Source organism: Carassius auratus, linkage group LG44F (assembly GCF_003368295.1).
Source record: "Carassius auratus strain Wakin linkage group LG44F, ASM336829v1, whole genome shotgun sequence".
Classification (NCBI taxonomy): domain Eukaryota; kingdom Metazoa; phylum Chordata; class Actinopteri; order Cypriniformes; family Cyprinidae; genus Carassius; species Carassius auratus.
The window spans coordinates 300,741-322,690 of NC_039298.1; the positions used below are offsets into that span (position 1 = coordinate 300,741).

The 21,950-nt window shown below is 36.2% G+C and overlaps 1 protein-coding gene and 1 long non-coding RNA gene across 4 annotated transcripts; one reads left to right on the forward strand and one right to left on the reverse strand.

Annotated features, from left to right (window-relative positions):
* Positions 1–551: 551 nt before the first annotated feature.
* LOC113068247 (uncharacterized) lies at positions 552–18,888 on the forward strand. Of its 2 annotated transcripts, XM_026240909.1 has the most exons (10): positions 552–590; positions 14,948–15,108; positions 15,271–15,588; positions 15,663–15,962; positions 16,290–16,391; positions 16,965–16,992; positions 17,081–17,118; positions 17,272–17,312; positions 18,209–18,267; positions 18,396–18,888. In XM_026240909.1, the coding sequence occupies exons 2-9, from the start codon at positions 15,054–15,056 to the stop codon at positions 18,263–18,265; spliced, it is 939 nt and encodes a 312-aa protein (XP_026096694.1). In that variant the 5' UTR covers positions 552–590; positions 14,948–15,053; the 3' UTR covers positions 18,266–18,267; positions 18,396–18,888. The 2 variants fall into 2 exon arrangements, with proteins under 2 accessions (XP_026096694.1, XP_026096695.1); XM_026240910.1 differs by lacking the exon at positions 16,290–16,391.
* On the reverse strand, positions 4,324–7,986 carry LOC113068248 (uncharacterized). 2 transcript variants are annotated; one of them, XR_003279501.1, is made up of 5 exons: positions 7,965–7,986; positions 7,445–7,668; positions 6,679–6,740; positions 6,243–6,325; positions 4,324–5,253 (listed from the first exon to the last, which is right to left on the reverse strand). It is a non-coding gene; the product is annotated as an uncharacterized LOC113068248 (long non-coding RNA). The 2 variants fall into 2 exon arrangements; XR_003279500.1 differs by lacking the exon at positions 7,965–7,986 and having other exon boundaries at positions 7,445–7,802.
* Positions 18,889–21,950: the final 3,062 nt, after the last annotated feature.

Here is a 21,950-nt window from a genome sequence, read left to right on the forward strand (position 1 = left end):
TAAATGATAAGCTTTGCTATATTTGAGGTTTTGTATGTCTTTTGTGATGAGTTGAAAACCTACAGTGCATGCCAACAAGACAATGCGTGGGCATCTTGCATAGCCTCTCCGCCGTCATCTGAGCCCTGTGTAGTTTGACCAAAGTACAGAGATGCACTGACAGCAGGATGTTAGAGATGAGGGTCTCATAAAACAGACTCGACACCTGCACACACATCCATTCACTGCAGTGACACTGACATACACTGATATAAAACTAACACTTGACTGATATAAATTACTTACATAAATAAGTAAAATGGAACATACATTATATTTTTTTGTATATTGTGGGAGTGCACTCAGAAACATACTGTTCCCCACAAACAGGGGCGCTGCACAAGATCCCGGGCCCCTATGCATAGGCAGTCCTAATGCTCTGTTGAAAAACCCATGACATAGTAATTGTAGCTCCACCCACTGATGACAGCTGCAGCCTATTCTGACTCCAATTAAGGGCCTTTAAAACAGGTTGCTTTAGAGCAGAAATCAGTTCACTCCTTGTTTACTGCTCTGGATTCTTTCATATGGTGTTGTGGCTGTGTACAGATGTAAGTTTATTGTTTTTGTATGGTTTGTAATTCATTTTGATTGTTTAACTTTTATTTGTTTATCTTGTTTAAGTTCAGAAACCAGTCTTATACACCTGTGGAATGAATGATGTACTGGCATTGGTGAAATAAACGTGCAAATGGATGTTGTCTCAAGGTGTTTTAACTGACATCCCATTGTGATGCCCCCCCTACGAAAAAGCAGTATCCTAAGAGTCTCTTACATGCCCCCTAATGTCACACTTTCATAAGGTTGGTCTGGACCATTCGTAAGCTCTCGTGGAGCATCGAGGTCGTGGGAGAGGGCTACGGCCTAAGACCTCGGTGTGGAGGTGCGTCCACACTGTCACCAATGCCCTTCTGTGCCATGCTGGGGATTACATCCGATTGCCTGCAACATGTCAGGAGGTGCAGCAGGGCTGTCATGCCATTGCTGGCATCCCCAGAGTCTTGGGCCTGGAGGATGGCACACTCATCCTTATCACCAATCCATCAGTGATTAAGACGTACATATCGCAAAAGGGTTACGCAGCCATAAACGTGCAGCTTATAGTGGACCATAGGGGTGTGATCACCGACCTGGTGGCAAGGTCAAGCAAAACTTCAAGTTGCCCATTTTTTACGTTGCTTCCCCACCATAGTCCGTATCCAACTCTCTCTCTCTGTTCATTGTAGATCGGTTGCGTTTTACTGAAAACATTAACCAATGGTAAAAAATTACACTTTGAACAGAAGTAACTGCAGCTGATTCCCAATCAATTCTTATTGTAAAGTACTTTACCATTAATATCAAAGTGTATTACTTTTTTTTTTTAGAAGTCGTTAAACCCATGTCAAGAAGTGGCACAACGGGTTAATAAGGGTGGATGATTAGAGAAGGAAACCCTGTTCGTCTAACCGTCACATCCTATTGTGTGAACTTATTACAGACCATTTGATAATTTAATTTATAGTCTATATTTTACTGAAAACTTAAACGGTTGAAATAAATGTTACTGGAATAATTTGAGGAATGTTTCATTTGCATAGAACGTGTTGTCTGTCTTAACGCTGTAATGCACCGCACCCGATTTCGCATGAAATGGAAAATCGATTACTGAGCAATCGATGCCAACTAATTCAGCACCTTCACTTGGGACATCGCTTTTGTAACGTCGAACGTAAGAGGCAATGTGTTAAGAGGCTTCCTAAAGACACTTTGGGGTAAAACACTTAGGAACATAAACAACTTTGGTAAGATATGTCTCTAGAGTCTTAGTGAGCTAACAGTGAGCGTTATCGGGGAACAGGGCCCTGCTTGTATTATGACACACTTATTTGACCATAAATACAGTCACACATAATAGACACATAATTATATTACTACTGGTGTGATGGATATAATTTAGTCAAATTTTTTAACTGGTTTGTGTACTGAGCTAAATTACTTTACCTACAAACCTGGGCCCCATTCCCCGATCACGCTCACTCTTAGAACGCTAAGAAGACTCAAGATATATCTTACCAAAGTTGTTTATGTTCCTAAGTGTGTTCCCCGAAGTGTCACTTAGGAAGCTTCTTAATGTCACGGTTCATGGTGCTTCATTGGCTTCCCTGTTGTCTGTGTCCTGTCAATTTCTGCAGCTCGTGACCTGGGCAATCAGCGCTGATACATCGGCGCTGGTGTGTGCAGATCACGAGCTGATTGCCCTCACCTGTCGCTTGTTCCCATTCTCCCTTATATTCCCTGCTGTGTCTGTCCCTTGTTTTCAGTATATTTAGTGTTGTCATTGTGACTGTGCGTCTGTCCTTTCCGCTGTTGTGCTCAGGACATCTAGACGAGGAGTCTTTCATTGGCCGTGTGCCCGAGATCTCGTTTTTCCTCAGCCCATTGGGCATTGCCCCAGAGGCGGTTACACTGGAGTGTTACACCAGTTTTTGGCTCGTTTGTGTGTCATCACACGTTGGATTATCTGTTTCCAAATAAACTGTTGCACTTATCCTCTGCGTTTGAGTCCTCTCTCTTCACGCACCCTGACACTTAACACGCTGCCTCTTACAGTGTTACAAAAAGGCACTGTCCCAAGTGAAGGTGCTGAATTAGTTGTCATCGATTGCTCAGGAATCGATTTTCCATTTCATGCGAAGGTGCATTACAGCGTTAAAAAAAGACAACACGTTCTATGCAAATGAAACATTCCTCAAATGTTACTATTATTCAAGTAACATTTATTTTAATATAGTTTAAGTTATCAGTAAAATATAGAATTTTAGTTAAATTATCAAATGGTCAGTAACATATTTCACACGATATGTTGTGACGGGTTGATGAACCGGGTATCCCTCGCTAATCATCCACCCTCCTTAAAGGGGGGGTGAAATGCTCGTTTTCACTCAATATCCTGTTAATCTTGAGTACCTATAGAGTAGTACTGCATCCTTCATAAATCCAAAAAGTCTTTAGTTTTATTATATTCATAACAGAAAGATAGTCTGTACCGATTTTTCCCGGAAAAACACGACCGACTGGAGGCGTGCCGTGTGGGCAGAGCTAAAGAATCACGAGCGCGAATAGGCTTTTGCATTGAGAGCATGTAGAAGCTGTGACATTACCGTGAGGGAAAACCCATCATCCAAAACAAACCATGGCTTACAGTCAGATTCAGACGTTTATTTATGATCCAGAATCAGATCCAGAGGCTGAACCTGAACGAAAGCAGCAGCAGCAACGACTCGCTCCGAGCGGGGCTCGAACCCGTGTCTCCGATGGGAGGCGGACGCACTAACAAGGAGGCAGAGATATTTGATATGGGGTGTGGTTTATGCATTTGATTTGCAAACTAAGCAATCATCGTGTCGATCGTCGCGTACCTTGCCGTGACCAAACACGTGTGATAAGAAGCGCGACACTTTCGTCGCCCCCCTTCTCGCGTGAGAAGCTACGTGACGTCAAGCGCCTTGTCATTTTTAATATCTTTTTTTTTTTTTCATTTGTGTGTGTGATTTTGTCAAATGTCTTAAGTGCTGTAGTTAAGTTTTTTTTTTCCGTTTGTTTTTTGTTCGGAGCAAAAAGAAAGAAAAACCTGCATGTTATAACAATTAGCTCCTCCAAATCCCCAAATATTTCATAATCTTCAGAATGCTGACGAAAATATGATGAGTGAAATTAAAATTACACTGCAGTATATCTAATCAATGAACTTACAATGTTATTTAGAAGTGCACATGTAAAACAACAACCAGGAACAACCAATTCACAGCTTTCTTGTAAGCATCATATATAACTAATGGCACCAAGATAAGGACAGTATAAACCAAAAAGACAACATTTGTGTAAGTTTAAGTGTTTGTCCACCAGAAAATATAAATTGAAAAATGGCTTAATGCATTAATAGTTAAATCCAAAGGCCAAATTCGAAATTAACAATGGACCATGGGCCAGGAGTAAACACTTCAATCATGTAATGTTTTAATAATTTAGTAGTTTAGAAATTACAATATTCTATAATATTCATATATAATTCATATATACACAAACATTACAATTTTTTAATGATTTCTCAAAAATCTCATTCATAAAACACAAACACATCAAATAGTTAACTCTATTGTAACAGTGTGAACTCATAACACACAATTATCCATAAGCAAGCATTCAGTAGCATCTCAGGAAATTATGAACAGGAGCACAGGTGACTGCTTTAAAAATGCATCCTAGCACTGGAGAGAGAGCTGAAAGAATCACACAGTGTAGTACAGTATAGTAACAGTACTTTATTACAATTACAGTGTTTTGAATTTATCTCACTAGTGTGCACTGGGCAGGGAGGTTGTCTGCACTGTAAATTATAATGAGTAAACCTTATTTTTTTAAAAAAAGCATGCAAACCGATTGCCTTGAAAAAAAACAAGTAAAGTGAAATAAGAATAGTAATTTGTACTAACAAAGGTTTATTTATAAGTGTTGTAAACTTATAACTCAGAATCACTATTTTCAACAACTAAATTAAATACATTATACTATGTACCTATTTCAAACAACTCATTTAAATTTAGCTAAATCAAGTAACATTTCCTGCAACCTGGAATTTCTAAGTTGTATTTACTTGCACAGAAATCTAGTTTTGACCAATTGCCTTTAAAAAAAAGTTACCATTAATCTAGTAACTTAAATACTTCAAAAATCTATTACAAATTCATGACAACAATGTTCTATTCTTCACTCACATAATTACCCTAAATCAAATGTAGTGACAGTTGAAAGTTAAAGATGATATATTTTTTTCAATGTAGTTTTAACTCGTATTACAAAAATTTTGAAACAAAGCAAAAACAATCTGCTTTTAGTTATGTTAAACAATGGAGGTAGCGGTACAATGATTTTAAATACAGCAATGAGTTGGCCACACAAGTTGCCAATGTTTTTTTTTCTGTCCCAAGTCAAGCATCATATTGTAGGTTTTCTCCACAGTATCAGGGTAACCCACATGTAGTGATGCAAGCGTAGCACATGGTGGTCGGGAAGCAAATGTTGGGGGCAGACCCTGGAGACTATTCTTTGCAGTACTACCCTGAACAATGATGGCAGAAGACACTGGGTCAAGATTTGGAGAAGTACTTCATCGTCAGTGATAGTCAGCAAGCCAACAGATACTAGTGCCCAGATTGCATCAGCATCAGACACCTGTATAAAACCAAATAAAAACAATATTAGCATGGAAATGTGGATAATCAGTTTTCAGTGTTTTCTGTCTTGCCTACACTGCCATAACATTGGGTTAGTTCACCCAAACTTTAAATTCACATCATCATTTACTCACCCATGACTTTTAGTTATTTTCAGAACACAAATAAAGACATTTTCAGTTAAATAAATTTCTGTCCTTTACTGAATGTCTATTTACCCAAAATTTTAGACACGAAGATTTGAGCCTCTTTTCCACTGTCAGGCCAAACCATTCTTAATTCTCAATGCTTAACCATTCCATTCTGTGCCAATATGGATATGGTTTAATTTTTCACTGTTGGGCTGTTAACAGAGCTCTTTTGAATGCAACATAAAGGTGATAGTCGTTGCCTTAGTAATGCAATAGTTAAGATATCGAACCTGATGTAAATAGCACCCACGTTACGAAAGATTAAATATTACTTTTAATTTTAATATTACCTAGTTTACTTATCTCAAATAGCATGTTACCCAGCTGCAGAGAAACTGGTGGCTAGGCAAAAACAAACGACGAACCCTGAGCAGTGACTACCATCTAGGCTTTCTACAGCACGTTCAGGGTGTTCAGCTTAGAGTTCTGGATCAAGAACAGTTCACCAGTCCATGCCTAACAGAGTTCAAGTGGAAATATAACTGAAACTGCTCCTTACAATTCATTGAACAGATTGGCCCAAAAAGTAGATTAATTGGCTCCATTCATATAGATGGATTTGATGGTTTCTTGGGTGTCAGAGATTTGGGATAAATATCTTCATTCGTGTCATGAAGATGCACAGTTTTTTATGGAATAGATTGACAGGAGGGAGATTAAATGGCACATTTTTCATTTTTGATTGAACTAGGTATGTAATCAACATTAATCTTTATAAAGGTATCCCAGTAATATACCAGCAAATAAATACACAGGCATGTTTTCTAAAATGGTGTCACTAACTATGGGAACTTACCAAGCGGGTTAGTTGTAGAAGTATCCGGGGTGATCATGAATTTAAACAGGTAGGCCTCAGATGGGTGTGTAGTTCTGTCAAATCTGCATTTTTAATTAGTTTAAAAAGAAAAACTAAGTTTAAGAAATGTAAAAATTACAATAGAAACATGTTTTTCAAAGTGTCAATAAAGAAGTCATTGAAGTCAATAAGCACTGTTTATTTTAAATATTATTCATAAATATAATAAAACTATTAAACATTTAAGGTAGCATCATACATTTTATGGGTTCTAGGATGTGAAGTGTACTCTTAGATATGTGAAAAGAAACACAGTTACAAATACGGAAATACGGTTTCATGTATTCTGAAACTGCAATAAATTATTTGAAATTGCAAATAAAGCATAGCACATGATTGAGTCAAAAACTGCTCTACTGCTGTTGAAATATCTCACCTTTATTATACTGAGGTCGGTGATCACAAGACCGCTGCTCAGAGAAGACACAAGCTTTTTTCCTAAATATGAAAAATAATTCTTCATATAAAATCAAGTTCCACTAATGTTGTGAATTGTAGAACAAGGACACATTCATTTCTTTATATTTGCATTTTTAACAATAGAAATTCATTTTCTATACATCTCTATTTGTGGCATCAGTAATAAAACCAATTCAAAAGCAGCATTTCTTCTGTTACAGTACTCAGTGTTTTTAACACAGCAAAGAAATAATTACTGCAAAACAACTAGCTCATTCAGTTTAAACCTTATATGTCTGATCACGTAATAACTATGATTGCATTAAAATGATGAAAATACATTTGTAAACTGAAAAATGACTTTAACCTACAAAGTGGCCAAAGCCTCACAGTGTTATAAAATTATAGAGGAAATTTTGCAAAAGATTACTGTTAACAATAAATAAGTGGCACATATTCTTGCATGTTCTTGAATTGTTCCTCAGAATTTACATGCTTTAATTTTTAACTAGTAAAACATTTTTCAATTTGAGAAATGAAATAAAAAAAAGTCTTTAAAAGTTTTTACATTTACCAAATGTGCCACAAGTTGTGTATTTCTATAGTTTTTGTTCTAATAGCAGAATAGCAAAGATCGTTGCTCCCTGTTGCTAACACTGGTGCTGACAAGGAGCTAATGTTAGTCAGTTCAAATTAGCAGCACACAGAAAGATACAACCACACACTATTTTTTTTTTACTTACCTTATTATTATTGTGTAGAAGTAATCAATCATTCTTTGTCCAGAGGTGAAATGTAAACAGTCTTTCTACTTCTCAGTTTCAGCAAATTCGACGCAGCTTCAAAACTTTGCTTGCTGCGCATGCTCACCGTCCTTATTTCTTCTTCTGTTGTTTTGTTCCTGTTGCACATTAGCGCACTGCTGCCTCTCACTGGTGAATTAATGTCATCGGTTTTGTTGTAGCTACTTGAATATTTTAAGAAAGAATTACTCATTGCAGCATGTTGTTTTATTTGCCTTAAAATTAGCAAATTTTGTAACTTAATAAAACCTAGTAAGTATAACAACTAAGTAAAGATAACTTATTATATTTAAGGAAGCTAAACTATTGCAGTGTGTGTATTTGTACTGTAGGTTTTGTCATCTGAGGCCAAAGTTTGATATTGATAGATAATGTAAGGGTTTTTGACTGGAGAATTTGATTTTGACATAGAAGTTCGCACAAGTTTGTGGCCTAATTGTTAGAGACTTGGACTACTTACAAGAAGGTATCCGGTTCAAGTCTCGGTGCTGGCAGGAGTTGTAGGTGGGAGTGAGTGAATGAACAGCGCTCTCTTCCACCCTCAATACCCATGGACTGAACTCAATACCCTGGCACTGAACCCCCAGTTGCTCCCCAGCGCTGGATCTATAGCTGCCCACTGCTCCGGGTGTGTGTTCACTTCTCACTGCTGTGTGTGTGCACTTGGATGGGTTAAATGCAGAGCACCAGCTCCAAGGATGGGTTACTTGGTAAATGTCAGGACTTTCACTTTCAAATAGGCCTTGTCCATTTAATTTGGTTCTCTCTAGTGGACAAAATGTATATCACAGCTTTTAGTCTCAGGTTATGTCATCACATGATAATAAAATAAACTGCATAACATAGTTTTTTTAGCGCTCATTATAATTCACTTTTCAAGCAATATCACCTAAAAATCAATTTAAATCATGTAAGTCTAATCAGTGACTAACATGGAGTGTCCAAATGTATTCACAGTTACAGCTTAAATAAAATAATACAATAGTAATATAGGCTAATTTTAATCTGAGCACATATGAACTTACTGGTAATAGTTCATACAACACGTCTCTAAATGTCTTAAATGTCTTAAAGCTGCTTATTACAACAGCAGTTTCTTGTAGTCTACTCTGCATGTTCAAATGAATAGCCTATAGATTGATAATTAATTAATACGTTTATATATGCCTATTTGAACATTTTTGAAACTGTTTTGACACATTTTCATTTTCAAGTATTATATCTATTAAAATAAGTCGGTACTATATAGTAGCCTTCTTTTGTGTTGATGTCTACTGAAGTCTTATGATCACACATCACAGGGAGTCTGTCGTAGCAAGTCAGTTCCGGACATATATGCAAAAAAACTTCTATGTACAAACAATAAACGTCTTTTTTTTTTACGCTTTTTATGATTCATTTAGTGAGATAATTCGTTCAGTAACTGCACATGAATCAATTATATTTTCCTCTTCAATATTTTCAGCACGAAATAAATATTAATATTTTAATGAATGTTGAAAAAATCAGGGCTGAGTTTCGTAAAAACGATCATACTACTGATCTTAATATCACAGTCTGTTTCCCAAAAGCATCGTAATTTAAGTAGCACTTGCAAATCATTGTAGATCTACAAGTGCTCTGGTGTAGCCTAATCGTTAAGCCCTAAGTGCATCGTAAGAAGACAGATTTATGCGGTCACCTGCAGGACAATCGGCAGTTTACACCTTTAACTTGATTCAAGCGAAATGTGATTATATTTACATTTACATTTATTCATTTAGCAGACACTTTCATCCAAAGCGACTTACAAACGAGGACAGTGGAAGCAATCAAAAACAACAAAAGAGCAATGATATATAAGTGCTATAATAATTCTCAGTTAGGTTAACACAGTACACGTAGCATGGGATTTTAACTAATATAATAAATAAAAAGAAGTGTTAGAGGTAGTGTTAGAGGTCTTTATATCTTTATACATACATACAGATATAATTGCATAATACATGAAAAGATATAAGATAAGAAAAGAGATAAGATTTTAAGCCGATTCTTGAAGATGGCTAAGGACTCAGCTGTCTGGATTGAGTTGGGGAGGTCATTCCACCAGAAGGGAACATTTAATTTAAAAGTCCATAAAAGTGACTTTGTGCTTCTTTGGGATGAACAATCAAGCGACGTTCACTTGCAGAACGCAAGCTTCTAGAGGCACATAAGTCTGAAGTAACAAATTTAGGTAAATGGGTGCAGAGCCAGTGGTAGTTTTGTAGGCAAACATCAATGCCTTGAATTTCATGCGAGCAGCTATTGGTACCCAGTGCAAATTGATAAACAGCGGTGTGACGTGTATTCTTTTCGGCTCATTAAAAATGATCATTATAAGGATTTGATTGTGCTTTATTGTACACATTATGACTCGTTTTCTTTATTTTTTTATACATTTATAAATGATTTAATTAAAAGAAATACACATCTAAAAAAATAGAAATACACATCTAAATTAAATGACTGAAAATAATAATTAAAAGAAACGAATAAAAGAAATAATGTGGGAAATGCTTCAAAGACTGGGGGGGGGGGGGGGGGGGGGGTATGTCAACGACTTGCTGAAGTTCAGAAAACCAATAACGTCTCTCTCTCTCTATACTGTATATAAAGAACATTATATATATATATAATATAATATTGTACTGTAGATATTATAATTAATTAAAATTATTATATCCAAGTTGTCTGTCTGGAACGCAGCATTAGGTTAACATCAATAAGCGATCGTGTACTACTGTTACGAGCCATTCTAAAGTGAGATTTCAGCACTTGACAAACGGACAGCGACTCCTAAGTAACACTTAAAGCACGGCTACTTATTGCTTTACGTGCATAGTTGGGAAATTCACGTGAACAATAACGAACGATCGTAAAATTACTCGTAGAAAACGCTCTTAAGCGTTAAGATCAATCGTTAACGGGAAACCCGGCCCAGAACAGTTTAATGCAAAGGAATGTCTCATGAATCGATCAGAGTTAGTTAAAAAAAAGTTAAAAGAATGATGGATGCCATAGACTTTTTTTTACTTCACAATATAACAGTTTTTGTTTTCGATTTGAATTATTTCGTTTTAAAATAATAATTTAAAACATAAAAAGCATTCTATAGATATATTTATCATGTTGGTGAAGTGTTCCTGCTATAAAGACCAAGAAGACAGAAATCGCATCCTGTTTGTTTTCCTTATTTTCCAAAAGCATAAGGTTTTGTTGATATTGTGAGTGCACACATGTACAAGTAGACCCTTTGGAGTTCCGAATGATGCATACTCTTACCTTTATGAGCAAAAATGACGGCGCTTTTTTTAATTTTTACTGTCATAAAAAAAAAAAAAAAATGCAAGCTGGCTCCTCCATGTCCTGCAAAGCGCTCACTCTCCGCACAAACGATTGGATATGCGCCTAACAGTGCTCATTTACCTAAGTTAAATGTTTAAAGTAATACTGTGAAATGCATGAAGTGTAGGCCTATTATGTCTGTTTATTTTAGGTAAGTCTTGTTGGTTTGAGAAGGCTAAATGGATCAAACATGCTCAACTTACTGTCTGAACGAGCTGCAGCTTGCTCGTTCCTTTAAAAATCAAAAACTTGAATTTACCAAACCCCAAATTTTCCAAACATATTTCAAAATTAACTTAAAGAAACAAATAGAAATGACAACTTTTCTATTAAAAATCAAAAGTGAACTATTTTAATAGATGTGTAACAGGGAAGAGAGAGAGAAAAAAGTCACTGTATCCAGTGGACTTGGGCAAAGAATTCACACAAGCTGTTGGACAAAGGCCGGGCCCATGCAGGGCTCTCTATTCGTTCCCTTGTTTTAATTAGAAGTTCTCCCCCAGCTATGTCCCAAAACTGCCAGGGCTCATATGCACCTGCATATCCTGGACCCAGACTATTCCACTGAGGAGATAGATGTGTACTTTAGGTGCTGTTATCATTAGCTTAAAGCCTTCCTTGGGGCAAAATAGGACAAAGCCAAATTATTATTAATGTACTTATTCACACGTACGTCATCCATGCGTACGTTATCCAGACGCTTATCCACGCGTACGTTATCCAGACGCTTATCCACGCGTACGTTATCCAGACGCTTATCCAGACGCTTATCAACGCGTACGTTATCCAGACGCTTATCCAGACGCTTATCAACGCGTACGTTATCCAGACGCAAAGTAAAAAAAATCCTTTCTTTGCTACGCCGCCGCCACGCCGCCGCGCAGTTTGAGCGCAGCTCCAACACGTGACCGTGACGTCTGACGTCTCATATCTTACGTCTGACGCCTGAATACTATGGGATTTTGGCCAGACGGCTGGCGAGCGTATACACGTTAGTTCTCCTCTCAGTTTGCTTAGTGAGTAGCAGAACTTGCACAAGATACACCTCATAATTTGAAGCAGTTTTACACACCGCCTGCGTTTCCAACACACGATCGTGACCCTTTTTCCTTGGGATTGCATCATCCTTAAGAAATAAACGATACGCAAATCCGTCGTCAAACTGGGCCTTGTGAACAAGCATCTTCGAAATGCAGAGAACAAACAAAAACACTTGCACAACTCCGTTGATGCTCTGTAAAAATAAAGTCCATCCACTGGCCCCTTAATGCTGTTTTTTTTGGTAATCTGTGCAGGGTTGTCTTGCCCTGGCAACCAAAAACACACTTCTTTTGTGACTTTTCGCGACGCTCTTGCTCTGATCAGTGAATCGCTCTGATCAGTGAAATGTCTGTGCTGCTCAGCCTTACTATATGGGAGTGCGCGCTCTTCCGGCAGAAGTGCCCTCAGGACCCATATAAGGAAATTCCGCTCCACCTAACGTCACACAGAGCCATACTCGAAAAAAACTTTCTGAAACTTGTGACAAACCTGAAGGAGTATTTTGGGAACAAAAATACTCCTTCAAACGTACAACTTAATTTTTGAAACTTTGTCCATGTTTAGCATGGGAATCCAACTCTTTAACAGTGTAAAAAACTCCGTATGCATGAAATAGCATTTCACCCCCCCTTTAACCTGTTGTGCCACTTGTGCCGCTTCTTGACATGGATTTAACGACTTCTAAAAATTATGTAATACATTTTTATATTAATGGTAAGTAATTTACAATCAGAATTGATTGGCAAGCAGCTGCAGTTATTTCTGTTTAGTGCGGTACTGTTTGCCATTGGTTAATATTTTCAATAAAAAGCATTATCTACAAAGCATTATTATCTACAATGAACAGAGAGAGAGAGTTAGATACAGACTATGGTGGGGAAGCAACGTAAAAAAAGGGCACCAAGCTTCTCGTCAGAGGAACTTGAAGTTTTGCTGGACCTTGCCACCAGGTCGGAGATCTCACCCCTATGGTCCACTATAAGCTGCACGTTTATGGCTGCGTAACCCTTTTGCGATATGTACGCCTTAATCACTGATGGATTGGCGATAGGAATGTGTGTGCCATCCACCAGGCCCAAGACTCTGGGGATGTCAACAATGACATGACAGCCCTGGTGCACCTCCTGGACCTCCTTACATGTTGCCGGCAGCTGGATGTAATCCCCAGCATGGCGCAGAAGGGTGTTGGTGACAGTGTGGACGCCCTCTCCCACGACCTCGATGAAGCTTTCTGTAGGAAAAAACTGTAACGCTGCAAGCAGCTGAACTTCTGGACAGCAAAATTCCACCGCGTTAGCCCGACAAGCTTGGGTCTGAGAAGGTCCAGCAGCTCCATAATGAGTTGTCTTTGGAGGCGATTTTTTTTTAAATTTTTTAATTTTTTATTTTTTTATATATATATGTAGCCAAATCAGGAAAAATGTCAGAAGGGCTCAAGTTTTGTCAAATAAAAAAAATTGGCTCCACGGCCAGCGGCATTTTTGATTCAATACAAGGACATGTTGGATCACTGCAATAGATGGTCGCTTACTGGACACCACCATGCTTACCCATTCATAGATTTTAGACATTTAGAGCCAAATTGTTTGCCAGATTTAAATTATCAAAAGTGATTACCAATTTAAATTCTTTAATGACATTACGAAACATCCTAGGCTAATTACCACCATATTAGTTCTGATATCACATAAAGTCAACTTCATAAATAGGCCTGTGTCCATGGCGAACATATTTTATTATTCGTCTTAAAATGTCCATAACATAAAAATTGTTGAGTCACAACACTGTCAACATACCATAGTTTGACTTGACCTGTGCTGCACTGATTTCTAAAGACTGCTGCACAGTGGCTCCGACTAGCATCTTGACAACGCTAAGAGAGAGCTTACGAATGGTCCAGACCAACCTTACAAAAGTGTGACTTACAGAAGATATACTTACCATATGAACGTGTCGGAAATCGTGCCATAACATTAAGAGAGAGGTTAAGGAATAGGTTGAGAACTACTTAGCGATAAGAACGTTTTGGGGAACTGGGCCCTGGTTTGTAAATATCATTTAATTTTGGTGAATTGCTTTAAGTGGTAAGACTCATGAAACTCTCGATACAGACACAGAAAAGAAAAAAATATTTAAAGCAATAGATTTGATTTATTTCTAGAATGTCACTTAAACCTGACATTGCACATATGTAGGTATTTGAAGTGCAGGGTGGAGAAATGTCTCAGAATCAGTAAGCGAGCGGAGGTGAGGGCGTTGAACACTGGCCTTTCTTCTCTCACCATGCTGTTCTTTTCATCTCACACCCGTGTGGTTAGATCAAAACAACTGACTGCATTCAGAATTACAGCAGATTGTCACATGCAGTAGAGTCAGCAACAAGAACCTGCTCAGTCTGCATCTGCCTTTCTGGATTAAAATGTTTTTTTTTTTTTTTTTGATTTGTGCAATACAGAGAAAGCCACACCAACGGAGAGCAACATTGTCTTTTTTTGGATGATATCTGAAATATATAAACCTGAGACATTAAACCTCTATCTTTCAAGAGCTCTTCTGTGTTAACAATACCACATCATCACAATGTCCTTTTCAGCCTCTGAGTTCATTAAGCAAGGTTATGTCTTGGCAACCAAAACATGTATTGAATAGCCTGAATAGCCTAGACTGACACATTGTATTTCCAAGTTAAAGAAACTATAATAAGGTAACAGAAACGTGCATTAAGGAGTCCTTTTTGGGAGACAGGAGATGCATGTAATATTGCCCCATGACCCCATTTCCCAATACACAAAATTAAAAGTAAGTTTTTATTTTTATTTTTTTACCATGGCAACATTTCCTGAAAGCATCATGACCATTATAATTAATTCTCAAGAGCCCCAGACCGTTGGGAAACTTTCGTAAACAATGTAAACAGGTCTTTCGATCCACAGACAGATTTAGGCCTAGCTTTTGCAAGTGATTTCTATAGACAATGAGGGTCCACCCACTGGAGACTTGTAATTTTTTTGTTTCATGCTTTGCTTCTCATTGCAGGTGGTTTTCAGTCAAACTGGGAGGCATTTCATTGTGTGACTGTCTTATTAAGTTAAAATGGTATTTCAGATATCGGGATTTTTTTTAGACATTTGAAGATACAGACATGGGTACTTGGATGCATTGTTGGACTTTATGTTCTTGCTTTTTGGCTTCACACAGTAAGTATTTTCCCATTTTATCTGCATTTTCAGAACATTATAAAAAACAATATTTGTATCAGTTTCAAAAAGTTTCATTTTTTTGGTCTAATATTCTGGTCACAATATATAAAATTCTGAACCATTTTAAACGTTTTTATTTTTTTATTTTCTCATTTGCAGCTACTCACTCGTTCATCGTGACTCAGTCACCAGGACTCACACACGTCTCAGTTGGTGGTTCTGTTGAATTAAGATGTATATTTGAGCAGACCGTTGATCACTGCTTTAGCGCTGCTGTGTGGGAAAGGTTGAATCTTCGGACTGGAAAACTCACGCCAGTGGATACTATCCATCAGAACAGTGTTCGACAAAATACAGATAAAACTTGCGTTTTGACTCTTAAAAACTTAACCAAGAAAGATTCAGGCATGTATTATTGTATTAGCCAATATAGCAAAATGGTTATGATTGGCAATGGGACCAGGGTGATCGTAACAGGTAAATCTACAGTGAAATCTCATCACACTTTTACTATAGGGTCACAGTTACTAAAGTTCTGTTCTGTGCTATAGATCAGTCTGAAGCAGAGCTCTCCATCTTCTTCTCCGCACATGAGTCTGATTCACCATCGGTATCACTGCAGTGTCTCGTGACTGGACGTGTCCCGTCTCAGGTGCGCGTGTTCTGGATGATTGGAGAGAAAGTGTATTCTGGATGGACCGAGTCTGCCTGGACAGACAACACTGATTCAGCCACAGAATTCACTCGAGCTCATCTCTCCGTTTCTGCAGAGGAGTGGCACGATGTCGATGAAATTCACTGCTTTGCTGAATATGATGGAAAAAACATCTCCACAACTCTGATGCGAAGCGGTGAGTAAATGATACAAAATTCTGAGAAACGTACTGTATCAGGAAAAACACGTAGCCTACTCTCTGTAAAAATATAAATACAAAAAAAATCTTAACCTTGAAACGTTTTTTTTTTCTCTACAACTTTATTTCATTTTTAATTTGAATGAAAAGCTACAGAAGAAAGAATAAAAAACGTATGAAATCAAGTTAGTGACCTGTTAAACAAATGGAAAAAATGTTATAGCTATGAAGACACTGCCCGATGTTTAAGCACGACACTAATGGTTATAAATGAATTTATACCTATATCTATCTATAATTCATCTGCTCACTGCTGTATTTCAGGACCCAAGCCTGAAATCTTCTCCTTGCTCGTGTACGCCGGCTGTGTGGCAGCGCTCCTGACCATACTTCTAACTCTTCTCATGTCTGTGGGATTATATCGCGGTAACTATTTATCACTTCTGATTTTGTAGCTCTAACCTAGGCTTCACTGTTGCAAATACTTAAAAGGTAATACATTATATTTTCTAAAACTCTGAACAGTTCACAACCGCCTATAAAATAGGTTTTGTCTTACTGGATGTATCTTTGTCTGGTTTGTTTGATTGCATGATTTAAGTTCACTGAAAGAAAAAATTAAGCATATAATATTTTATTTTCACATTGTTGATTAGCGTGACAGTAAAGAGGACAAAATGTTGGAATACATATGACAAGTAGTTAGTTAGTTAGTTTGTATTGAAATAATTAGTTACCAAGTCTTTTACTTGTACACAGTCTTTCAAAATATTGATGTGCTCGTTCATATATTGGAGGAAATATAAAGGCTATATATATGCTCAATTCATAAACATAAACAGAACCAAAAGTTATTTATAAATGAATTTTAAAACTATAGTAACATCAATCAACTTTAGACGAATTAAAATAAAATGAATACTTTGGTAAAACTGTCCAGAGAGATATATATATATTAGTTGGATAATCAATGTTTATTTTCTCCATTCCATTTTTCAGATATGTTGTTGACAAAAAAGTCCAGACGGTCAGTATAACAACATATACTTTACAAACGTCAAAACTAATGTAATATAAAGTAAATGAACCAAACTTTTAAAAGTATTTCCTTTTAGGCTCACAAGAAAAGATGCCCACCGCAAACCTTCATATGGTAAAATGAGCTTTTCTAAACTAAAACTGTAGCCTAATGTGACATGCATTTAATACACACAATCTGCAATAATAGTCATACTACATAAAGAAGTTGTCAGTAAAAAAAACAACAACAACAAATGAATGTGTTTATTTATTTATTGTTTAACAGGTAAACCGAACACACTGAGAGAAGAGGGTTCATCTGTTCTGGTAAGAGACAGAAATGAAGATTGTGAATATTGAAGTGAATCACTAAAGTTTTTTTTTTTTTTTCTGCATGTTTGTTTCAGCTGTTTCAGAACAACTAGTTAAATAATAAACAATCTAAAATGTATCATACATTATGAACATGGGTTGATGTAGTTATATTTAATTTATTGACAAAAAACATTGGTTGATGAAGCAATGTTTAATCAAAACTTATTTGAGAATGTGATGTTGAAGTTTTGTTGGTGACATTGGTTAAGTACCTAAAAAAAGTGCATTTAAATAAATAAATACCAAATAAGTAAGTAGTTGTAAAAAAAAGTGGTATATAAATAAAAAATATGACTTGCTGTGTTTTCTAAATCTTCTGAAGTCATGTTATATTTTTGTATGAGGAACATACTTAGACTGAAAATATTAGGCATTGTTCTCCTCTATTTTATTATATATATTATGTTATATTATATCATACTCCCGTTCAAATGTGTAGAACAAAAAAGTTAAAGATTTTTAGTTAAGATGGCTTAAATTTTGGTCAGTTCCTTATAGTTAGAGGACCATAGAGGTGGTCCTGAATGTCATGGAATAAAAAAAAAGGGGGGAGATTGATAAGTGTTATTTTTTATTACATGGCTGTCTGACTGGTCAATTGTGGCATTGAGCACTCAATATTTTTCATTATTCACTATATATATATATATATATATATATATACTCATTTGCAAATAATAGGAATAATAGAGCAAACTGTGCCTTCAAGCAAACACATAACAGATTAAGTAATATTAAGAGTGTGAGAAAATTGCAGGTTTTTGTTGACAAACTTAAGAAAAAAAAAAAAAAAAACACGGTAATTTTATATACCGGTTTGCGTTTTATGATGTAAATTTTTTGTCCAGTGTTTCTCTGGGGATCCCATCAGTCAGAGACAGGAGGTTGTTCCATCAAAACAATAAAGGTAAAGCAAAAGCAGATTTTGTAATCTGAAACAGCAAAGTACACTTCCAAAATAAATACATCTCAGAAGGGAACACTTGTAAGGAGCAATCTCACATGGACTTGAGATTTCCTTTTTTCTTTTTTCAGGGTGGAGAAGGAAATGTTGGAGTACGCTAAAGAAATTACTAAAATAAATTACTAAAATATTTGTTTACTTTTGTATTTAAAACCATAAGCTTGTCTGTTCTTGTTTTTGTAATGTCCATGGTCTTTATGTATTAGTTAGGAACTGTTTCCTGTACTTATCTACAGTTAGCTTTTATTATTTTCATTTTTTTCTTAATAAAAATGTGTCCTCCTGAAAATGGAGTTAATATTGTCTCTCTGTAGGGCATCACACTTTCCAGAAAGATACAGCCTGCATATCATTTTCTGTTGAGCAAAGTGTTTCTACACTAAAGTACAGTACATATTTAAGACGGACCATAACAGTAAATGTTTCTTGAGCAGCAAATCAGCAGATTAGAATAGTTACTGAGAATTCTGTCCTTCATCCCTGATGTGTGCAGCACAGAACAGCAGATCAGCTTTTTTTTGTGATGTCACTTCTTATCATAAATAATAATGCAGGCAACGTGTATTTGAGATTATGTTCATATACTATGTATATATATATATATTTTTTATTTTTGTTGTGATTGTCTGAAATACCACAGTGCATGAAACAGGAAAATGTATGGCCTCATGTTATACCCTACATTCTCCCATTTAACAGCTTGTGGTTAAACAGAAGTTGCATAACAGGATGTTAGACAAGACAAAGATCTCATGAAACAGAACTGCACACCTGCTTTCACTGTCCATTTATGCAGCAGCTCCACTGGCATTTCTTATGCCATGATATGAAACGGTTTTTATGATGTCTGTATTGTCATAAAGCCTAATGTTCTTCTTCCCTTCCCTCCATTCCTAGAGTATGTAAATAACCACATCACTGAGTGTTATGAAAAATTCAGATGAATAATAAAATGAGCCTGCACATCTGTATTAACAAAGCATTCAAGACTGTCTACACAATGTTGACATATTGACATGTAAAGTTGAATTAAAGCAAAATTGTGAATAGCTATTACAATGCCTACCTATGATTTCCTATTTTATATTATGTAGATTTACAAATCTTAGTGAATTTGAACTCTGAATTAAGAAAGCAATATCGTTTTATTTCTAATTGTGCATTATGTATTAAAGTTTTGTTATTATTATTATTTCCATTGATATTGGTAAAATGTCTAGCTTAAGTGAATAGTTGACCTAAAATTATTTTTATAATAATAAATTTGTTTACTTAACCCTGTATGAATTTATGTACGCCACTGACAATAAACAACACTGCACGAACAAAATCCATTCCACAGGAGAAAGCCAGTCATTTTTCAGTTTCATTCAGGATGACCTGTTTTAATATGAAGTTAGATAATTCTTATATTTACTAGCTTGACATTGCATGTAGAAGTGGCTGTCTGAAGTGCAGGGTGGAGAAAGAGTACTGTCAGTTTGAAAGTGGGGGTTTTGAGCATTGACTGTTCTTACACCATGCTGCTCTTTTCATCTCATACAAACTGACAAGTGACTGCATTCAGATTTTAAGAAGTTTGTCAGAAAGCAGAGAGTTAACCAGCAAGAAGAACAACATCTCAAGTTAGCAACGGAAGACACAAACAATACAATTAAAAGAATTGTACACCGTAAAAACAAATCAGTGAAAATAGGGCACAATGAACTGTATCAATGTTGAGGAATTATGTTGTGTTTTAGGATTAACAGAACTGTCTGTAAAATTAATGGATAATGTCCTTAAAGAAAATTACCACACTGTAAAATAATAATGAATGAATGAATACCTACTTACAAGTATTTTATTAATTAAATTATGTATTTATTTATTTATTTTACAGTAGATTATTTGCTGAAGTATACTGTTTGTGCTAAATGCCCATCATTTTTGAAGAACGTGTATCAGAGTTGTGTGCCATTCTAAAATTAATTTGGGATACCTTAGAAATTCCAGTTCAGTTCTTGAATTTGCAGAACTGCAATGGATTAAAAGCAAAAAAGTATAGAATACATCAGCAAAATATGGCCTAAGAACTACATCAAATAGTATTAGTAGTGAGATAAAATCTATATTAAACTATTACCACTTCTACAGAATGTGAAACACAAAAGAGCTTGTGAGCGCTACTTTGCAGTCTGTTTGCAAAAACAAATATTATCATCTTAGTAAATTCCTATAACTTCTTACAGAGTCTTTGATTTGCAGCATAAATAGACATTTGCCCCAGTTTTGCTCTAAGAAGGGCCACCCTCTGGTAAGTTTTTTTCCCCTTGTGGTTTCAATCAAACTCTTGTGTACTGACACCTTGTTGCATTAAGATTTTGTCAGATACTTGTGATGTTAAATGGTGCATCAGAGCCTTGAAACCGTTAATATGCATACCTGGATGAGCTGTTGGATCTTATGCATTTCGTCTGTTTTGAGTAAGCCTATGCCAGTTATCAGTCTCGTCACATTTATCGCATGCTCATTAACTTAATATTTCATTATGTAGATTATTCACTGTGAACCTGTTTTTATTTTCTAATTTGCAGCTACTCACTCATTCATCGTGACTCAGTCACCAGGACTCACAGTCCCTCCAGAAAAACGCGGATTTTTTTTTTGTGATTGTTGCGGGCAAAAATCCTTGATTATGCGGCAGGTTTTCTTAAAAAATGCGATGGAATATGCGGGATATTTTTGCAATCTTATGCGATAAAATTGCGGGAACTTGCAAAAACTGTGGTTTGATGACAAAGAGAAAAAAAGGTGACCCCCCCCCCCCAACACCCTGTTCTCACTAGGCTACTACCTTACTGTAATGAGTCATTTCTTATGACTTCCTATGATAAGCAAGCCATCTAAATCACAGAATATTTAAGTTCTCATTCTGTTTTATTTCAGACCTTATTCAACACATGGCTCAAACTTACAAAACATTGGTTCAAACAAGTTCTCTAGCTTTACAAAAGGAATATTCAACTACTTCTGTAAAAATGAATACAAATAAAATATACACACAAATATACAAATGCTGTTTTACAGGAATTGCAAAGTGCAATCTCTTATTGCAACGTAAATTATTTTACATACTACTAATATACTTACAACTGTAAGGTTTTGGTACTATTCTGTAACAAAAAAGTACAATCTTACAACTGTAGAGGTGCATCAACTTCTGAATGAAACTACAACAGTCCATTGTGAAAATGAAAGCTAACTGCGTAGCCTTTAACACTGGCCTATCATTCGCCATACTCATCCTCATCCCTCTCTCAAAATAATTTGCCCCCACTGTCATGTAACACACCGGGTAACTGCTTCGCGCGGTATTTTGCGCTTATTTTTGTTGGCAGATGAGAATGATTTGCGTCCTTCACCCTGGTTTCACCGCGGGCTTCACATATGATGTTCACGTCGCGCAATTACGTCACTTCATAAGGTTCCCATGAATAAAAATTAAAGTTAATTAACTGAAATGAAATTAATCTAATGCTATTATAATGACAATGGTATACTTTATTCTCAGATTTGACTGTATTTTGTGTTCTGTGGGTGAACATGCATCTTTCAAAATTATTCATTTATGTTCTTGAATAAAT

What these genes read in the sequence shown, in the direction of transcription:
- LOC113068247 (XM_026240909.1), top strand. Translation starts at nt 15,054, where the DNA reads ATGGGTACTTGGATGCATTGTTGGACTTTATGTTCTTGCTTTTTGGCT. An exon ending in GACCAGGGTGATCGTAACAG is followed by an intron (nt 15,589 to 15,662) that starts GTAAATCTACAG and finishes TCTGTGCTATAG; the next exon opens with ATCAGTCTGAAGCAGAGCTC. An exon ending in CCACCGCAAACCTTCATATG is followed by an intron (nt 17,119 to 17,271) that starts GTAAAATGAGCT and finishes ATTGTTTAACAG; the next exon opens with GTAAACCGAACACACTGAGA.